Here is a 22696-nt window from a genome sequence, read left to right as displayed (position 1 = left end):
AACCCCTTGGCCGGCGGCGCTCCGGTGACGCGGACAGAGCGCCCGGAGGCGCCAGTAAAAGGCTGACCCCCCGGGAGCCCAGTGGGGGAACACCAGGAGTCCTTACTTGTTTTTCTGCCATCGGGCAGTGCCGTGAGGGAAACGGCGAGGCACAACACGTCGGGGAGGCAGCAGGAGGCGGTCGAATCCAGCGGACCACACTCCCCAGCAACCCCTTGGCCGGCGGCGCTCCGGTGACGCGGACAGAGCGCCCGGAGGCGCCAGTAAAAGGCTGACCCCCCGGGAGCCCAGTGGGGGAACACCAGGAGTCCTTACTTGTTTTTCTGCCATCGGGCAGTGCCGTGAGGGAAACGGCGAGGCACAACACGTCGGGGAGGCAGCAGGAGGCGGTCGAATCCAGCGGACCACACTCCCCAGCAACCCCTTGGCCGGCGGCGCTCCGGTGACGCGGACAGAGCGCCCGGAGGCGCCAGTAAAAGGCTGACCCCCCGGGAGCCCAGTGGGGGAACACCAGGAGTCCTTACTTGTTTTTCTGCCATCGGGCAGTGCCGTGAGGGAAACGGCGAGGCACAACACGTCGGGGAGGCAGCAGGAGGCGGTCGAATCCAGCGGACCACACTCCCCAGCAACCCCTTGGCCGGCGGCGCTCCGGTGACGCGGACAGAGCGCCCGGAGGCGCCAGTAAAAGGCTGACCCCCCGGGAGCCCAGTGGGGGAACACCAGGAGTCCTTACTTGTTTTTCTGCCATCGGGCAGTGCCGTGAGGGAAACGGCGAGGCACAACACGTCGGGGAGGCAGCAGGAGGCGGTCGAATCCAGCGGACCACACTCCCCAGCAACCCCTTGGCCGGCGGCGCTCCGGTGACGCGGACAGAGCGCCCGGAGGCGCCAGTAAAAGGCTGACACCCCCTCTCGCCCCGCGAGTCGCGCGCGGGAGCAGCCGGACGAAGCCCGGGCAAAGGGCGGGCCCTCTGTGGCCCTCAGAGGCACGAGGAGGTCGGGACGGGGCCACTCCCCTTATATTTACCCGTTTGTTACGATTTGAAGGTACTGTTCTTTGGTTCACTGGCCATTTCTTATTTGGGAACTGTGGGTACTGCTATTTTTTTCCGGGACTATCCGCTTTTATTATTTGTTTAAATATTGTGTTTGCTATGTGTCATTGAGACCTGCATCTGTAGCCTTGCGAAACCATCCAAACCGCAGAACAGGGGTTAGTATTTGCCAGCATGTCCCCAAGAGGCACCCGCAGCAAAACTGCTGCCGCTGTGACTGGCCCCATTGACCTTTTTATCTCAAAGGCCAATGATGCCATCAATCAGGGCATTAACTTATTAGAACGCAGGGTATCACAAGACCTGGCGCATGCCAAACGTTCCTCGCTTGGCCTTATCGCCACCGCCACTACACCTGCACAAATTATGCCCAACAACATCAGACCCCTACTTGATGTTTGTGCTGACATACACACAATTCCCAGCGAGGTTAACCTCTCAGCCTCCATTCCCCTGTTAGACACAGACACCGACACCAGCACAGACCTGGAAAAAACGCCTGACTTACTAATTAACCCCTCTCCCAAAGCAAAATCTGCTGATAACACCAGGCATGCTAGAGGTAGGCGAGAGGGGGCAGTTCAAAAACTGAAGTCACATGCACCCAAGTCCAGGGTCACTACGATCAGGAAATATGGCCGGGCACAAAGGAAACCTGGGAAAAATACCAACTTCGTCCCTGACAACAATCATAACGCGACTAAGGTTATGGTAATTCCCCAGAGGGATGATAGCGAAACTGTACAGCAGGGTAGAACAACATACACTAATGGAAACATAGACAAATCATATGACCCCCTGTTGGAAAGACTGGGGGACTTATTAAGTGTATACCTATCCCCTATCGAAAATAGGCTTGCTCGATTAGAAAAACAGCTAGACGAATTGAGCAACCCTCTTAAGACTTTCCTAAAGGGTGGTCCTGCAGCTAGCACAAAAAATAGTAATCCTACCAATATAGCAGGTCCCAAAACAACTATATTACAAGTACCCCCAGCCGTCCCAAATAACGTAGATAAAGTCGCACCTGTTGCGCCGGCCAATGGCCCAATTACTAAACAAAAAATAGCAATACCCCATACTAATAGTAAATCTACAGACAAAAGGAAGGATCCTGGCACCAATACCACCACGAATACTACACTCCCAATTGCGAGCACCACAGGTCACCCCTCAGTTTCAACAAGCAATCCTATCTTGACCCAACCCACCCCAAAAACATCTAGACAAATTCCTGCCCGCATTAATCTTCCCCCGGAATGCGGTGCATATGTACTAGTGTTAGTAAACGTTACCAAACTCAGAGAGGATCAGGATGAAAATCCCTCATCACTCAAAAATAAAACCCTGCACTGGCTAATTACTAATTGCAATTACCCGATTGATGGTGCAAGGGAGATTATTAACACACAGAGGGTGGGTTGGATTGGACCACTTAGGAAAAAATTTGAGGGTGACTGTGTCACTATTAGTTTTAGAAAACCACACTGGGCAGAGAAGACATTAGCTAACGCCCCTCTACCATCGCCATTGGAATTTAACACCACGCTCCTTCCCTTGGGATATTTTTACCGACACCTGATACCCCCAGAACAAGTTACGGTTAACTTTCCCAACAATTTCCCCACCAATTCACATCCAGAGATGAATTTTGGTGCAAGGGTCAAATCACCCCTTTTTGCCCAAAACCAGAACTTAAATGCCGCCTTTCCCAACAACCTCAATTGGCACCCACAACCTCCTATGCCAATTTTTACCCCCAACCATCCACAGTACTTTCAAGCCCCAACTATGCACCTGAGCAATCATAGGGATAGGTCCTACTCAATCCCCAACCCATTCCAGTTTGCACAGATGACACAAGCTAGGCCAATGTATAATATCCCAACTTTCAATCGGTTCGACTATCTATCATCATTAGACGAACAGGATTGACTGACTATACCCCTAAATAAAGAATTAAGCAACAATGTAATAACCTGTAACCAAGAGGATGCCACAATTACAATTTCACCTGCATCGCTCCATGTTAAAACGGCAGTTCCAGAAATTGTATTGTCGGATAGCATTCCGGCCATTTCAAACGAACGAACTATTCAAGATAATGGCAATACTAGGCATACAATTATTAACCAGGGGTTCAAACATGGCCTATCAATACTAAGCTGGAATGTCGCAGGTTTAGAATCTAAGCTCTCTGACCCTGCATGGACCGAATTAATCAATGACATAGATATACTTATGTTTCAAGAGACTTGGGCCGTTGATAACCTGCATATTGAAGGCTACCACTGCTTCAGCCTGACATCTCCAAAACCTAGTTTTGGCCGAGCGGTGGGTGGACTCTTCACGGGGATTAGAATTCTGGCAGGCGGTATAATTAATGTTTTGAAGTCGGATAACCTTGCTAATTCCAACATTCAAATTCTGGAATACAAATTGAAATCAAAGACCACAATTTATTTAATTAACTTTTACAACAATGATTTTAATGGTGTACCAAACAAAAATTTTGTTGCTTTATCTAAGGTTTTAAACATGATTGATTGCTCTCTGTCAGTAGACACTAAGACTAGTATTCTGATCGGGGGAGATTTTAATGTGAAACTTATAGATAACTATGGATCCACTAATTTTGACCACTGTAATGACCGCAGGGGTTTGGAACTGATTAGCATACTTTCTGATTTTAATCTTGCTGATGTAATGAGTGTAGGGTATGATATGAATTTTCCCTATGCCCCTACGTTTAAGGGCAGGGATAACGGTTCAATTATCGACTACATTTTTACATCGCCTGTGCTAACGGACTGTTTAATCAAATCCACTGTGGTGCAAACGTCTTTCAGTGATCATAATCCTCTGTTTGCTATTTTTAACCTCGTACCCAGTCCGATTTTTATGAATTTAAATGGAGCAAGGGATATTACACCCTCAATTGACGGCCTTCGCCTTAAATGGAGAGGAATTGATTGTGGGGCCATTATAGATACGATTCGGGAGGCACATCCGGATTTATTGAAATGCCTCTCCTCCCCAAGTACAAATAATGAAGAACTGATTACTGATTTTGAAGCTTTATGCACCAATATAAAAAATCTCTTGTCAGTTCCACTCCCTGCTGTCCACAAAGAGCCACGGTGGTTCGATACATCCTGCTCCGTGGCCAACAGGGAGCTAAGAAAGGCTCTCTCTGCCAATCCCAGGTGTAAGGACGTTGTTCGAGCTGCCAGGAAAAACTATAAAGACAAAACATCGAAAAGGAAGGCAGATTTGCTCTGTGATCACTGGGATAAGTTGGTTATCAGCGCCAATCTGGGTGGCAGTGGCCCTTTTTGGACGGCAGTTAGGAGAACGAGGGAAATGGGCAAAGAGCTTACAAAAATTAGCTGCAATATAACCAGCTCAGCCTGGGAGACCCATTTTTCTAATATTTATGCCGCCCCCTTTTATGAGCAACCTCTCCCTAACCTGAACCAAACAGAAGGCTTAGAGATCTCGGACTTAGAAGTCAGGAAAGCTATTAAAGAAAGCTTAGGTAATAAGGCGCCCGGGCCGGACGGCCTCCCTATTGATATTATCAAATTTAATGTTGACCTTTGGACACCAATACTTTTAAACATTTTTAACAGTCTCCCACATGTAGCCATGCCCGCCACCTGGGCTACAAGTATTATTGTCCCCATCTACAAAAAGGGAGACAGATTTGACCCAGTAAACTATCGTCCCATCTCCCTCCTGGATAATACTCTAAAAATACTAGGACGAATAATCTATAATAGGGTACTGGAATGGGCGTCTGATTCTGACTTTCTAGACCCCTGCCAGATGGGGTTTAGGAGTGGGGTAGGAACTGTCGAGCAATGCCTAAACTTAAAATTGATAATAGATAAATATTGCATTGCTCGCTCATCCCCCGTTTACCTAGCTTTTATGGATCTTTCATCCGCATTCGATCTTGTGAATAGATCCAAGCTATGGTTAACCCTCCTGTCAAACGGTCTCGATGCCGCTCTTGTTAACTTCTTAGCCTATCTCCACACTGACTTGAAAGCTCGGGTACGCGTTGGGATGGGCGGAGAGGTGTCGGGAGCCATCAAGATAGGGAGGGGGGTGAGACAGGGGTGCGTTTTAGCACCCCTGCTGTTTATTATCTATATTAATGGCTTGTCCAACTGTTTAAAGAAAGCTACCCCTGATGTCCCAACTATTTTAGGAAATCCCTTGCCCGTACTTTTATATGCAGACGACGCTGTCCTTATGGCACGTACACCTAATGCTCTACGTCTGCTTGTACATAGTTTTGTAAATTTTATGGAGGGACTGGATTTGAAAGTTAATTTTAAAAAGTCTTTTATCATGTCTTGTGGGCCGGGCAAAAGGAAACTCGGTACTATCCAAATTGGAACAGATAAACTTGAATCTGTCCATAAGTTCCCTTATCTGGGGTTGGTTTTCGCTGCGAACGGCTCTTGGAGTGGGCATGTGGCCCACGCCACGAGCAAGTTCTCGAAAGCCAACAACTCTGTCCTGAGTCTCCCCCGCCCAAAGAAAATCGGTGCCACTAAAGCTATTGTTAAAATTTTTAAACTACAGTGTTCCCCTGTTGCTACGTATGGAGCCGAAGTGTGGGGATCGGCCAGCAGCATTGGTATTCAAAGAGAGGAAAACCGTTTTTGCAGGAAATTGCTGGGAGCACCAATTTCCTCTTCCAATTTCATCTGTCATAATGAACTTAACCTCCCTTTTATAAACGACTTTATCAAAGCAAGACCAGTACTCTTCTGGATCAGAATCTGGAGGAATGAGGCCGCTGCCCTTACGCAAAATATCATCAGGGACTGCCTCAATAGTGAAAATGGCATGCAGATCCCCTGGTTTAAAGAAGTTTTTAAAGTATTTAATGAAATTGGTAGAGGTATTTTGTTTACTGAGCCAACGGCTATAGAATCAAAGGACAAATATGAGGTCCAAAAGGCACTGTATGCACTTTACCGTAATGAACGGCTTGGAATTGAACTGCAGAAATCAGGGGTTAAAAAATACATCGGTAATGGTCTTTGTATGCAAATCATGCCACCCTATCTATCACTGCCTATGTCAAATTGGGAACGATCTTTACTATTTCGTCTAAGGGCAGGAATTGTGAAATTTTTGCTTTCTTTTCCTCTGGGGTATCAACACCACACTGACTTTACCCCCTGCCCTTGTGACGGTACAAGTACTCAAGACGATTTGCACTTTCTGTTTTTCTGCAAATTTTATGTGAGATATACCAAATGGCTTTTAACCCCATATTTCAGAAAACTTAGACCTCTTACACTTCAGGATTCCTATTTGCTGCTGCTCACCCTGGACAATGATGAAGTGACATTTCGCACTAGCACTTTTCTAAGACTAGCCATACGTGCACGCAAGACTATGGAAAGTCCTTGAAATCAGATTTAGTCGAAGATACTACTGTTAAAACCTTTTAACTTAATGAAATGTATTGTCTAATTGCTGTATGACTTGCTTTGTTATCATGAAATGTAAATTATTTAACTGTTTTGTATTATGTGAATGTATATGTTCTTTGATGTGTTTGGTACTTTTATGAATTTTAACAAATTCGAATAAAGGTCTTTTGAACTTGAACACTAATTACTTGGCTTTCCTCTTGGTGTTATGTTGAGAGAGTTTCAGTACTTTAGGCCTTTAACAACTTGGGATCTGCCAAGGCCCCTTAGTTGTTGGAATCTGGGTTTGATGATCAACAGGTGGTTTCTGAAGACTATGGCAGGTAGATAATGGCCTGCAAATGTCCGAAGATATTCTAACCCTTTACAACAATACGCCTCAACTATAAAAAATGTCATGTAAACGGTGCATAGAATCCCAAATAAAAACCTGGACTTCTTTGGATGGAATTGGAAGGAATATAGAACTGGTTTAGTGTGGTCCGATCAGAAAACAAGTCTCAGTTTTGATGCCTGGTTTTTCATTTGCTAAATCTGTTTGTAAATGTTTGGTGAAGGTTCTAGTAGATTATAGTACTGCAATCAAGTCAAACACAAGGTTCTTGTAAGCTCTAATCAATGACTGTAGTCATCAGAGGGGGTGAGCTGCATTTCCTGCATAGAGCGTTGCCTGGGTGATGGTGCATCTTGAACTTTGGGGTACCCATTTGAATATCTTACGAAGCATGCACAGTATGAAAAACCAGGACGAGGAGACGGAGTTGACCTGAGTCATCAGGGTTAACTTTTTGTCCAGAATAATGCCTAGGTTCCTAGAGTGGTCAATGGGGGTAGGATTAGGTCTGAGTTCTGAAGGCCACCAGGGTGAGTCTCATGGGGAGCTTTCCGAAAATCAGTACCTCTGTCTTGTCCACGTTGACCTTCAGGCAGTTGTCCTTAATCCAGTTGGCGACGTCTGTCATGCAGCTATGGAAGGTGCTCTTGTTGTTGGAGGTGTCTTCGAAGAGGGAGAGGAGGAGTGGTATGTTTTTGGTGTAGGATAGGATGTTTAGTCCATGGGTTTTGGTGATGCTGGCCCGAGGTGCCATGTAAGTGTTGAAGAGGGTGTGACTGAGCAAGGATCCTAAGGGTACTCCACAGAATATTTCTTTTGGTACAGAGGTGATGGGGGGAAGGATGACTTTTTGCATTCTTCTGGGAAGGACAGAGGTGAGCTATTTGAGAGCAGCTCCTTGGGTGCCTATGTTGTGCAGACTTGTGATGAATGTGTGGCGGAAGATCATATTGGAGGCTGCTGAGAGGCCTAGGGGATGCAAACCATAGTCTCCCCTCAGTTAAGTAGGGCTCAGATGTTGTTAGTTGCCACAATGAGGGCTGTCTCAGTGCTGTGGCTGTGGAATCCAGATTGGGAGGAGTTGAGTAGGACGTTCCATTCCAGATGTGAGGAGTGGTGCTGGTTGATGGCTTTTTCTAATGTTTTGGCAGGAACTATCAGTAGTTGTTGAGTTCGCTGGTGTCTGCTGATAGTTTTGTAACTAGGGCATTGTTTTCTGCATGTTTCCAGTCCCCGGGGAATTTGGCATGGCAATTGAGGTATTGAACAAGGTGGTTTGTACCTCACAGATTCTGGCTTCATATAGGTTGAAGATGTGGTGAGGGCATGGGTTGGTTGGGGCCCCTAAGGGGACCAAGTTCATGATGGAGGCAGTGTCCTCTGGGGTGAGCTGGCTCCATTCAGTTATTCTGATGTCTGTGGTGGTAGTGGGGTCATTGTGTTGCTTGAAGAAGTTGGTGACCTTGGGCTGGAGATTGAAGTTTCTGTAGATGTTGGCAATCTTGTCGTGGAGGAAGTTTGAAAGGGTGGCATAGAGTTGGTGAGAGGGGGTAATGATATTTGTTGTTGTTGCAACTGAGTGTCTTTGACAGTGTTGAAGAGTTCTTTGCTGTTGTGAAGATTGATTCGATGTATGAGGCTAAGGCCTTTTCTTTGGTACACAGACAAAATATCGAGTTTTAAATTTCGATATACAATTATATCGAAGTTTAAATATCGATGGGACATAATATAGAAGGTAAGTAATATCAACAGTCTTAATATCGATATTAGTAATATCGAAGTTTTAAATATCGATGTCAATAATATCGAAGTAAATAATTTCGATGTTATTAATATCGATTTTTAAATAAATTTTGCGTATATTATATTGTATTTATTATTTATTTTTAATGTAATTTAATTAAATATTGTCTTTTAGTACTGTAGCGGGTTGTGGGTTTATAGGGGAATAGGGTGGGAAGTAATTTAATTATGTTAAATTAATTATTATTAGTAGGAATTATTAATTAATTAATTGCGAATTAATTTTTAATTAATTTTAATGAATTGATTAATTGATAAATATGTTCTGTAGCGGGTTATGGGTTTATAGGGAAATAGGGTGGGGAGTAATTTAATTATGTTAAATTAATTATTAATTATTAGGAATTATTAATTAATTAATTGAGAATTATTTGTAATTAATTTTAATTAATTGATTAATTGATAAATATATTCTGTAGCGGGTTATGGGTTTATAGGGGAATAGGGTGGGAAGTAATGTAATAATGTTTAAATAATAATTAATTAGTAGGAATCATACATTAATGAAAAATAATTGGTAAATATATTTAATTATTTTGGTAAACATTTTTAATTAATTGATAAATATGTTTTGTAGCGGGTTATGGGTTTATAGGGGAATAGGGTGGGAAGTAATTTCATTATGTAGAATTAATTATTAATTAGTAGGAAGCATACATTTATTTTTATTAATTGGTAAATAAATGTAATTAATTGAAATAAATTTTAAATAATTAATTAATTGATAGATGTAATTTATGAGTATGTAATTTAAACCCCTACGCTATCCAACACTTTCCCTACTGTTGTACTCTCTGGAGTTGGAATAGTAATTGTTACCCCTACGCTATACAACACTTTCCCTACTGTTGCACTCTCTGGAGTGGGAAAAGTAATTTTTACCCCTACGCTATCCAACACTTTCCCTACTGTTGCACTCTCTGGAGTTGGAATAGTAATTGTTACCCCTACACTATCCAACACTTTCCCTACTGTTGCACTCTCTGGAGTGGAAATAGTAATTTTTACCCTTACGCTATCCAACACTTTCCCTACTGTTGCACTCTCTGGAGTTGGAATAGTAATTGTTACCCCTACGCTATCCAACACTTTCCCTACTGTTGCACTCTCTGGAGTTGGAATAGTAATTTTTAACCCTACGCTATCCAACACTTTCCCTACTGTTGCACTCTCTGGAGTGGGATTAGTCATTTTTACCCCTACGCTATCCAACACTTTCCCTACTGTTGCACTCTCTGGAGTGGGAATAGTAAATGTTACTGTTACGCTATCCAACACTTTCCCTACTGTTGCACTCTCTGGAGTGGGAATAGTAATTTTTACTCATACGCTATCTAAAATGTATTTAGCTTTTTTCTTAGTATTATGTTGTCATTAATTGTTATTTATGTGAATATTTTATGTAAATAAATGTATTAGTAATTTATTACATTTTTATTTGTTTTTAAGTAATGAAAATAATTAATGTAGAGTTATTATTAATGGAAAATATATTTAGTATTATATATTTATTAATATTAATTTGTATTACATTATGTATTAATTTTAAATATTATAGTACATTTTTAAATACGTTTATTACATTTATAAGTATTATTTTGTTAATATTACATTTTTATTATATTTTAAAAAAACGATATTTTACAAAAAACGATATTTTTGTCATTCTATATTTTATTTTCGATATATTTGTACTTACCTTGTTAGGGATAGGATTCCTATATTTTTGACTTCGATATTTTTGTTCCGATATTTTTGTATATCGATATTTGTTATCGATATTTTGTCAGACATTCCTTTTCTTCGAGTCTCTGAACTGTCTATGGTAGAGATTGAGGGCTGTGTTGAAGGCGGTTTTGTTGGTCGTGCCCTTGCTGGTGTGCAATCTTCTGACCAGTTGTTTACATTATCGTTTAGTGTACCTGTTAGCCTGCTTGGTGGACCTTCTGTGGGTGTTGTTGCCAATAAGAGTGATGCTGTTTTATCCCTCATGTATTGTGATGGCGATGTCGGGTGCACAAGTGGGGTTGAGCCAGGTCTCAGTGAGGAAGAGGACATCAGGTGTGGGGAAGGATGTGCTGTCCCAGAACTGGGTGGTGTGTTTACATAGTGAGCATGGGTTAAAAAGGCGCATCATAATTTGTGTTTTTGTTTTGGTGGTGTGTGTGGTGTGTTTGGGGTGGGGCTTGTCAGTGGGCTCGTGTGTGGCTGTGGCAGGTGAAGTGGTTGAAGGTGAAAGGTCCTACCGGGGAGCATGGGTCGGCACAGTTGCAGTTTGTTGCAGTGTCCGGAGTCAAGGGTGTAGATCTTGGAGATGGTATATCTTCGAGGGGTGAGAGGATCGGGGGTCATGTCACTGGGTGCAGTCTAGGCATGGACAGTCACTGATGGGCTTGCCTTTGGAGCTGTAGCCTTCATTGAGTAGATCTTGGGGTGGGCTGCGCTTCTGTTGGCGAGAAGAACGATGAGTGGGAAAACCCAAACAGCGGCAGTGTCACTGAATGAAGCTGGAACAAGTAGGAACTGGAGGCCACAGACAAGTGGCAGGCTAGGTGTCCAGGTGCCTATAGCACTTACAGTCCTCATACCAGACCCCTTAGGGAGCTAACCTGATCAGCAATTTCTGCTAAAGATGCCTCAGACATCTATTACTCTTGTAGCAAATGAAAGACTCATCTCTCAGTGGTCCATTTATATTTTATTCAAATGCTTCAAAGGCAGACAAGGCTATATTACAGGTGGACACAAACTAAACTACAGCTGCCGTATACATCCAGAACAAAATGTTGGGAACATGCTCTCATTTAAAATAATCTAGTACTACAGCATTGGGGATTGTAGTTATATTGCATTACAGGACAGACCTACCTTATCCATTAGCACCAGAAAAAAGCCGGTGCTAGTTTCTCATCTTTACTTTAAATGCAGAAAAAATATGGAGTCATATTGTATATAAAGCTAAATTTACAATAGTTACACAATTACTGAGTGTTATGCCAATTCTGATCTTACAGTGAATGTCTAACTTTTTCTTAATGAGGGCTACAGTATGTCACATTAGAATTGTTTCTAAAGGTGAGCAACACAATGCACAATGATTCACACAATTATTAAAAAGCATATTTATGGAAAAATTCTGCAATCCAAATTGTACCTATGCACAGTCCCTTGTGGGCGAGTCCTATCCTGCGGCGCTTGCGACAGGCTTCCTTGTGCAGCAGGCACTGACTGAGGTAGGATTTTCCCGTCACACTGCACACTGGAGCATCCTCTATTCTGTAGAAAAATGAAAGCATTGATATATGATATGTCTTGTCACTTTCCTGTCTACTGCTCAGGGATGAGAGAAACATTTCATTTTTTCTAGTATGTTTTATGTCCCTAATTCATATCTTGTTTGTTTAAGTGGCACCACATGGCTGCTGTTTATTGACACTAAAAGACTACTTGCTACAAATCAATATTTCCTTTTTGCTTGTCTGTTTGTGTCTTGGAGTGTGCCTGTGTGTCTGAGAGAAAGCCTAGAATGAGTGAATATCTTTGTGATTGTTCTTACATTATGATGATTGTCGGTGCGTGTGCTGATGTATGTATGTGCATATATGTATACAAACATTTAAAAACACATACACTCACACAAACACTTATATATAAGGTACGAACACAGTTACAGGTATATATTTATAAATAACATGTATTTGTGTTGGTGCTACATGGCAATTGAAGGAAAAAAACAAGAATATGTGACACGCTCTAAGACCGAGCGATCCTGCTCACCACAACGTGATACCGGCTCATCGACAGCCTCACGAACCTCTAGCGGACCTTTAATTTCCTGGCTCTAACGAAGGTTACCAACACCGTAGTGCGAATGAAAACCAATGCAGCTAAAGCAGGCCAACTTATCCTTGCCAAACAACAGTGAATTGAACTCCCCACCAGAAAAACGGAAACCCAGCTTTCCGAGTCGGCATGCTATAAAGTCACCGACTGCGCATCAACTCTGAAAGAATCTCAGCAATTTCCCAAAAGCGCGTCTCAACAGGAATACAATCCAAAAGGCTTAATTCATAGCCCAATTAGATCTGCACACGGTACTGCGCTACACTGGACCTGAGCCTCATCCTCGCTCAAAATTGGAGATCGGCTCCAACTTGAATTTCCAACATGGTTGGCGAAGACCCCAACCACTGAAGACATCCTACAGGATTTAAACCGAAATCACAGACAAAAGTCTGGCGGTTTTATGTCAAAAGGTTTTATTCAGGCAAAGTTATAATTGTGACAGTCCTGAAGATGATCCCCTTTAACTGAGCTTGGGATCGAAACGTCCGTCGACTCCTTTTAAGAGTGTCCCATACTTAGGAATGTATTGTATTAGTGTATGGATGATTCACTCCAGGACACACTGTTAATTTGAATTTTTGTCAGTGGCCTGTTAGCTCACACTGTTTGCCTGATATTGTTTGCTCTCACTGTCTTCCTTACTTCCTCCTCACGTACGGCACAGGACTGTGCCCTACTGTAACCTTTATGTCTTTGGTTATTGCATAAATAAACATTCCCTGCCCGCTGGACAAGGGATTTGTGTACTAAATATAATAGCCCATTGTGGTCTATATATTATCTTTGCTTCATTTTATCCGTTAATGCCAAGGACCACTTGTTTCCTTAAAAATACTTGACACCCATGGTCCTAGGCCATTTATTGGGTTCCCCTTGTTTTCCCTTAAAAACGCTCTAAGACCAGCTGCACCAGCGGGTGCCACATTATACCACCAATAAAAAGCGTGATTGCATTTCAGCGTAGAAGCTGAACAAAACTGACATTGTCAACTGTTTTTATTATTTATTTATTTATTAGGTTTTTAACTGAGTTTCAAAGAGAAGCGGGCCCTTTAGAAAGATTTTGTTGGTGGAAACCCTACAATATAGATTTTATAGGAAATGCAATGTCATGCATTAGCTCTGATCAAGGGGGAACTGTAGAAAACATGATTGTATTGTATTCCTTTCTACTCTTATGTATGGGACTGAAGCACTTACCTATATGCAAGCAAGCAAGCTACACCATATAGGGTGTGTGGTTTGAATGGAGTTGTCTTTGTTTTGTGATCGTACATGAAAAGTGTTTCCACAGCATGCGTGATGACCATTGAGGTGCTGTTATCAAATTATGGAATGTAGTGCGGAGCCCGGTGGTGGATGATGAGGTTTCATAGATAGGTCAGTTTATGTATGGTCTTTAGTAGCCTTGCAGTTTTGGACAGACCTGCAGTTCCCCTTACGGTATGTGTTACAATTATGGTCCATTTAGCTAGTGACTGTGCCGAAATGTCTAACCTGAAATTCTATTTATAATTTTAACCCTCAGCTGTCATGACTGGAGAGAGAGAAAAAGTGTAGAGATCTGCTGGGATGGGCATTTTTGTATTATTAGTCTATATTTGAGTATCTTTGTGAGATTTAAAGGAGTGGTCAAAGTGTGCTGTTATTTGGGACCTACAAAGGTGGATCTCTGACTGACCAGGAGTGTTTCATGCCTGTTCATTTGGAGATGGCTGGTTTATTGACTTATAGAGTACTGGTGATGGACACTCCTAGGCAGACCACTGAGCCTTATGGTATTAGGATTGTGGTGGGCCATAAATGTTATACATGAATTGGTAAAAGTAAATGATACTCAGGCAAACTATGGGTCAGCCCTTCTATTTGCTGTAAAATGAAGATTGAGCTTGAAGGTGTGATTGTCTTTCCTGGTTCTATCCTTGGGATGTAAGATGCTGTAGTTTTCCTGGAAATAGCCACACTTTCAAATGTCTTCTTAAGTTTATATACTTCTGGATGCTTTGAATGCTGGCTGGTAGTGAATTGGAGAGGTTGGCAACTTGGACTGAGAATACAGTGCCTCCTACAGATTTTCTGTCATAAGGTGGTGTAATGATAAGATATGGAAGCCTGGAGCAGAGTTTCCTGTTTTGTTTGTATTGCTTGAATCTAACTTATAAGTATAGTGCTCTTTTTCGTTGGGAGGCTCTGTGTACAATGCATAGTGCCTTAAAAATGGCCCTCATAGCTATAGGTAGCCGGTGGAGTGATTGCAAGATTGCAGTCATGCATCCCCTTGGAAGATGTGATTAAGATATAGAAGGGAACATGAATATACAACACAGAATGCTCACAATATGCAGCCTCTTTTTCTGATATTTATTTGAGTAGCTTGTTTAAATTTCCCTAGTCCTCCTCCCCGGCCAGGTAGTAACAAAAAAAGAAGCAATGTTACACACACTAGGTCATAAAGGTAAACTTACACTTTTGTGTAAGTTTATGTTTTTTGATTTTCGCAGAGTATGAATTGATAGTAACTTTATGACTCTGGAGACTCCGTAGTTGGGGAGGAGAACTCTGCATATTAAAAGGTAGGACAGGTCCATCTTTTATGTGCGGAGTTCTTCCTCCCAGCTTCGGAATCCTCGAAGTTAAAAACGTACAATATAGTCGTCATTTGTAAATACCAAAAAACATAAACTTACACAAACCTTTTTTTTAAGGTGCTGTCTGTCAAGTTGGCTGTGTTGTTGTAGTTGGTATCCTTTAGAAGAGTGTCAGATGTAAGATCTGTTGACATCTCTTTAATGCATTTTCCAGTGGATTAGTTAGACCTTTTGAGGCCCGTGGCGGCCCCTGCATTTGCCACTCCACTGCAGACATACATGCAAGAGTAGGAGTGGGGGTGATTCCTGTGTTCGCCCCCCCTCACGACAGCCACAAGTAAGAGCAGGGTGGAGGCCGCTCCCAATTGTCGTGCCACCCAGGGAAGACCAATGCTACGCCACTATATTTATCCTCAATGTGGGTTCATTTTATCATTATAAGTCATACTAAGAAATTGTCCACCTTTATTGATTCCCTAACATTTTCTTTGCAGCCTAAATTGTGTGTAAAGAGTATGTGCAAATAACGTAAAACCTGAGATATTCCACTCAGATTGTTCAATTGTTCATTTCATGGGGTAAGCTACATGCTCCAGTTACATCAACTACTTTAAGTAGATGAGTTCAAGAATGAGTGAGCTCGGAAGGGTGGGTACAGGCTCTTCCTGCCGGGGGATCTATGGCTTCAAAAGCAGCCTGAGTGCGAGTGTAGATTAAAGGATATGCTTAAATTAGTAGACCCACTGGGCCAGTATTACAGCATTTAAGACTTTAATGCAAACCAATTCAAGCAATGACAGTTGTGGATATGCTTTGAACTTGCATAATATGAGTCTCCTATCTTGTAATGAAATTGTAGATTCCTCTAGACAGTTGGTAAAGGAGATTCTTAATTTTATGAGAATGGTTGGTGACAAATGTTTTAGAATTTTCCTAATGACAATCTCAATTAACCAGGCAAAGGTCTTATTCACAAGGAGGCGCTATGTTTGGAGGGAAGCATTTCTCTCGAAAGGAGTGCATGTTACTTTTTGAGGTTCATCAAGGAAAATAATAAGTGATTTAGTTGCTTCTGGACTTTCTGTTGCTTTTTACATTATTCCGTGGACTATCGATTTCAATTGGTAAAAAAGACAATGTTGCTTGTCGACTGCCGCTATCTATCGTGTTTGTTTATTTCTTCTTTATTGTTACTTTTTGCCCAGGGGAGCAGGATTGTCGGAAATGCATTGTACTTTATACGAACTGCTTAAATAACAGTAGGAAAAGAGAGTGCATAACATTCCCCTCCTTTGTTCTTAATAAAATTAAGTCTCTCCTTCGAGAACTGGCTGGGAGAATCTGCAAGTGTACAGTACCTGCCTGTTTATTTGCCTATATATTTTAAACATATTTACAATTTGTGGCATATGTCGGAATGGTGACCTGCCCAGAATTATGCAGTTTTTTGATAAAGTACTGAATGTAGAGTTGGAATTCAAGTTCCTTATTTTCTAAAAAATATATATGCGTGTGTAAGTTAAACCTATTTGTGCAAATAGTCTAACTTACAATAAGAAAACCAGTTTTCAAATCAGTAAAATTACTTTAACGTTTGTAAATGGATTTACTCATATGGAGAACACTGTATGAGTAACTTGCTCCTGTAAGTCGAAAGTGGGCATGCCAAGGTTAAAATGGCCTGTAGCTTTGTGCATATCCACAAATATATGCTTAATCTTTTTGGAGATATTCACAATTCATTTTCCTATACCACACCACCCTGGAAATGACCAGAAGGTAATGATTTCATCTTTGCCAGCACATTTGATCATCAAACACATCATAATCACATAACAAGCATTTGCTAAGTGAGACCACTCAATAGTGTGAGCTTGTCATGCCATCATTTTGTTTGCAGCACTCATCATGTGTTATTGCAGCTAATTTGTTTGGATTCAGGGTGAGTCACAGTAGAAGTTAAATGAGCCTTCTCCAACTACTTTAACAAGGACCCGGTGTAACTGTGGGGTAAGTCCCAGTACCGTTATCACTGCCCACCGTATCCATATCTAAACAGTGACAAAGTAGGTAGCAACCTACATAGGTCACTCATATTCCCTTTGTTCCAACCTTTTTCCAACCACTGCCATCTTGGTTGCAATACCCTTGCCTACATTTGTTTAACACTGAAAACCTACGGGTCAAGGCCCACTAACGCCATTTTGCATATCGAATAATCAACACTTTATTGCATTTGGTACTCTATTTTGTCTTTGCCACACATCTATTAGGCAACATTGGTTAGCAAGGCACTTGGGTTTACAATTCGTACTGGCATTGTAAGTAAATGCTTGCTTTCTAGAAACCTAGTCATTTTTTCAGTAGAAAATTAATTTTAATAATTATTTGAGGAATATATTAATTAAATACATTCTGGAAATGTAGAATACTATTGATGTGGATGAAATAGGATCAGAGCACAAGCCTGGGGTGGATGCGGGCAAATGATGTGGTCTGTATTTTTAGAGATGATGCTTTGTATTAACTGGGCCACGGGGAGGAAAATGCACAACAAGACTATCACAAAAGTATACATTATGGGAAGCAATAGGGCTTCTGGAGGGATGACAATGCATGAATTCCATGCAGCTCTTTATGAAATGAAATGAAATTTGATTTGGATAGCGCATGGCTGCCCGAAAGCGTCCCAGCGCTTGCTTAGGGAACCCGTCCTGGTATTCCCCTGCGAGATAACCCATTACTGGGCATCCCCAAGGTGAAAGCCAGGCATCCCGCTGCGAGGGGCCGTTGTGGAGATTATGCAAGCTATTGCCCAGAGTTACAGAGTGGGACTTCATGATTGGAATAGGCACAGAGGCGAGAATTGTCAGGTCCGGGGAAATTTTGAGCCCAAGACCCGCCGAGGCGGGGAATTGAACCCTGGTCCAGGCCAGGCCTCTGCATCAGGGTCTGCCGCTCCAACGACTTGAGCCACACTTCTCCACTTTATGTTATCCCAGAATGCAAATCAAGGGTGGGATGCTGGGCATTTCAGCTAAACACAAGCTGCAAGGGCAACAGACCATCTCTTACCTGCCTGCAGCCACCACGTATGTTTCCCAAAATACCCCGTGCCAACATACTAAAATCTTCAACTACAACATCGTTCAAAGTCCATCCTGCACTTTTTCCAGAATGCCCAGTGCCTGAAACTCGCAAGGGTAATTTTCCCTCTCCTCTGATGAACATTTAAGAGGTTAAGTGGTTGAAATGTTGTTCAGTTCAACCTTTCGGCACCCCTCTTCTAGTCTTCCCCAAATGGAAAGACCAACGGACTGAGGGACAAAAACCAGGCTGGTTGCATTGTTTCTCAATTCATATTCTCATTGCTTGATAAGTTGTACCCAAACTCAGACCCCACCCAACAGCCTGCTTGTAGTGGTGCACACTTACCCTCCACTTGGGAGAAAATCATTTACCATTATCTTGTGAAGGGGTGGAATACGTTTTAAGATATTTGTAAAGGATCAGGCCCCTTGGCGTGTGTGTTTCATTTGTCCCTTGACTGTCATTATCCACTTGACTACAGCAAGAACCAGAGTGTGTGGTCTGAAACCTGACATGTTTCAACAACACTTTGGGGCAGATTTACAAGCCCCCTGCGACACATTTACGCCGCCGTTGCGTCACTTCTGTGATGCAGCGGCGGCGTGAGCCATGCGCCATGTTGCGCCACATTTACAACGTGACACATCTAGGGAGATGCGTCACCTTGGAAACCCCTGCACCACATGAAACCTGCGTCAGGTTTCATGTGGGCGTTCTGGCGCAGAGTGGGCATTCCCTCACAGGTATGCCTCGTAAAAGTGACGCAGTGAAATCTACAAAATTTCACTGAGGCACCCCCGAGCCTTGCTGGAGCCACGTCGTGCTTGCGACACGACTCCAGCAATGTGCCACATTTCCGCCGGGGGATGCGACACGCATCTGCCCATCCGTGCGTCACGGCGCGCTGCATTGTAAATGCGGCGCATCAGTGGTGGCGCACGGGTGGTTTTGCGGGTCGCATATGTTCTGGCACATCCCTGCTGATTTGCAGAGATGCGCCAGACCTTGTAAATATGCCCCCAAGTGTCCCATGCCTTGACCACTGAATTGCTCTGCAAGTTGTCACTCTAGTCTCTGCAGCACATGTTTAACTCAGACAGCTAAGTTACCATTATGTTAAATATTTCACTTTATATGGATAAACCTTTCGGGGCTTTAAAAAAATTCCCTAATCTTTTCTGAACTGCAGCCGAATACCATATGGACTCTGGCTCTATATAACCCTGCTTACACCCACTGGGCTAACAGTGTGACAGACTGGGTGTTCTGCTCAGTGTCCATGCATTAAAAGAGAGAGCGGGACCCAACCAGGGCTCCACCCAACTTTATAAGTGGCCATGCTGAAAGAGGTTCCAGCTCTCTCATTGGGCTGGAGCTACAATTTTATATTAGACCAAAACCCTCCCCTGCGTGTAGTTTGTCTGTGCTGCATTCTGCTGTTTAAAAGTAGTAAGACTTTTTTTAATATCTCGTTTGCCACAGTGGCTGACAGTGGTAGCGCACTCATGGCAAAGTAAGTCAAAGCACACAAACAAAAGACAAAGGCTGCCGCAGTACCGCTAGAGTGTGCTAGAGAGCTGAGTAAGACACACTCGAGAAACGCCATTCCGCGGGAGTTGGACGTCGGGGCGGATTGCTGTTGCCTGCCCTGCCCCAGCCCCTCCTGCTCGGTGCACGGTTCCCGGGAGACGCGGAGGTGACCAGCAACCATTGGGGACGTGGTCAAGCGGTCAGGCGGCTGCCTTTGAGAGGTACTTCCCACGGCTGCAGAGCCACGCCACTCAAAGAGCCAGCGTTTCAATTTTCAGCAGGAGCTATTGAAGCTGCTGAAGCCCTCGTCGGAAGTAGTGACCAGCAGAAGCCCCTCGTCTGGCACCCCCGGCACCCCCTGCCTAGCCACCTTCATCCACACCTGTGTGGAGCTCACCTCCGGCGCCCGGTCCGTCTGGTTCCACATCACTCTGCTCCGCAGGTGTTGCTGTTCACGGGAGGAGCTCAGTGCCACGACGGGAGCCTCGCTTGGGAGCCGGCAAGCAGGTGAGCGGTGCAGCGCAGGGAGGGAGCTCCAATGTGCAAGAAGTGAACGGCTCGCTGGAAGCTAGCTGAGTTTTAGCCAGAATCACAGCTCTCCTACCGCTGCTCAATCGACGAAAAAACCTCAGACATTTTTAAGGTTGCAGCGCTGGGAGGGAGCTCCAATGTGCAAGAAGTGAATGGCTCACTGGAAGCTAGCTGAGTTTTAGCCAGAATCACAGCTCTCCTACCGCTGCTCAATCTACGAAAAAACCTCAGACATTTTTAAGGTTGCTGACACCCTAAAGGATCTCTCGTAACTCAAGGAGGACAGTGGAAGCGGGGGGGGGGGGCTCGACGTTACTTTAAATTAGCAACTTGCTCCCGAGTCCTCACCCTATGCAAGCAGCCACTTCCCTTTGACAGCAAAGCCCGGCCAAGCAGCAGCAGCAGCTCTGCCCTACCCTTATCTCCTCGCCCACACGCCGCCCCAGCTGCCCACAGCCCCTCTTTCATTCAGTCTAGCTGCAACAAGGCGAGGCAACACTAGGAGGTCACCCAACCAGGTGATCCATTGGCCATGGGGGTCAAAAGGAAGGGTCGCCAGGCACTGTCTCCGGAGAAAAGTCCAACAATTCAACCACCAACCTGCAAGACAACTAGGAAGACCAGAAGCAAATCATTAACTGTTAGTCCAAATGAAAGGGCCCGAGAGGCAGCTCAAAGAGGGACAATCACAAACTTTTTCACGAAAAGGGATCCCCCCAACAACATTCACGGCTCTGGCCTTAGCCAAACAACCACCCCTGGCACTCCAGACCCCGCTCAAGACCCAGCTCAAGACAACAGCACATCTAATCACAGTAGACGGACATCGAATCTTGATTGCACTCCCAATGTAGCACCGCCTTTTTGTGAGGAACTTAGTTTCGCCCAGGATCAGGCCAGTAGACAGGATACTACAGTTCATGGTCAATCACACCTAAAGTCAATCGCAGGACCACTCTGCGACAGCTCTTCTCCCCGGTCCGCTATCGAGACACAGGACATCATAATCAACAAGATCACGGCCACAGTCCAGACCGGCAGCGGCCGTTCCGCATCAACAATAGCTCAGATCCACCAGCCAAAAACCCAGGGCTTATCTTCTCAGAACCCGGGTCCTAGCACTGCACAGCACGATCAAGAACACGTGCACAAGAATCTTAATCCAACGTTTTCTCAACCGGATTCCCCTGTTCCATCGCCGCCACCCGCAGAGGAGCTCTTGGGCTCCTTTCTTCACAATCTTGAGCAAAAGCTAGAAAGAACTCTCGAACTAACCCCCATTCCACCCTGGCCCCAAGAATCCCTTTGGGCAACTAAAAAGAAAACGCGGAACCCTGACCGCGATATCGGCATAGATACGACCCTGGACAATTCACCCCAGTTGGAGTCAAGCAACGCCACCAACAAAGCTCTTCTGTGGCAATCCACTAAGATGGAACTACAGATTGACCTTCTGCAGGCAATAGCTGGGTGATTAGCCGATATAGGCTTCAAGGTGGAGGCTCTGGCCAACACGATCTCCCAGCCCGAGGGTCCCAACAGGGGGGCCGGCGCCTGCCATTGCTCAGAAATCATCGAGAAGTGGGCCTCTCTGCCTGAGGTACTAGCCGAAATCATGGAAATAGCGAAAGGAAGAACGGCGGCACCCACGTCGAATGATAAAGAGAAGGGGGCAAAGCATAACAGCCATACCCCGAAGGGGAAACAATCACCAAGGGCCCGTATGGGGAAGAAAGACACAGCTGATAACGGCAAAAGCGCAGGACATTCAACCACAAAGCCATCAAACAGCTTACCAGAACCTATAACCGTTGATTGTCTCAATCACAGGGACAGTGAAGAAATCAAAACAGCTGGGCCAGACGACTCACCAGGCTTAATAGACACACAGAAGTCCCCACTGTCACGAAGAGCAAAAAAGAAGCTAAAAAAACAGCAGAAAAAATTAAAGTTAAAAGTTAGACAACCACAGGTCTTGAAGCCCAAGCATCAACCAACAAACGAGGAGACAAAAGCCAAAGCGACCCAGCTGTATCCAATATTTACAGACAAAAATTGGGGCTTAAGGCCCATTCAGGCCACCCCACCAAAGGGAGAGCAACACAATCAACCTACATCAGTAGGCTCCCCCAGCCTAAAGGAAGAAAAGCCACCAGCAACGCAAACTAGCTCTACGGCAAATCAGTCAGTGGCCGAAAAAAAACTACCAGCCCCAACATGGCCTCAACGGCCAACTCTGTCAACATTCGTGCCCCAAGGCGCCACCTTGCATCCACCCCAAACAAGTCCCCAGCTCTCAACCAGGACAAATGACTACCAAAATAAGAGGTTGCAAGGAGGCACGCCCCCAACCCCACAAGGGAGTCACATTTCTGTGCCCCCTCTTGTCGAACCAACCACAAAAAAGGGCGGTGGGGCCCAAAACTTGAATGGACTCGCAGTCTACGAGGTGGTCTTC

General features: G+C 44.2%; 1 protein-coding gene across 1 annotated transcript in view; it reads right to left on the bottom strand.

Moving 5' to 3' along the window:
- LOC147711300 (SPARC-like protein 1) overlaps positions 1-22696 on the bottom strand; it is a 703822-nt gene that overhangs the window by 251701 nt on the left and 429425 nt on the right. The window contains exon 5 of the mRNA XM_086920139.1: positions 11808-11929. Within this exon, the coding sequence (XP_086776265.1) occupies positions 11808-11929 (122 nt within the window). The remainder of the gene's footprint in view (positions 1-11807; positions 11930-22696) is intronic.

Source organism: Lissotriton vulgaris, chromosome 5 (assembly GCF_964263255.1).
Source record: "Lissotriton vulgaris chromosome 5, aLisVul1.2, whole genome shotgun sequence".
Taxonomy (NCBI): domain Eukaryota; kingdom Metazoa; phylum Chordata; class Amphibia; order Caudata; family Salamandridae; genus Lissotriton; species Lissotriton vulgaris.
Note: the sequence above shows the minus strand (reverse complement) of the source record. Positions and strands in the feature narration are given on the sequence as shown.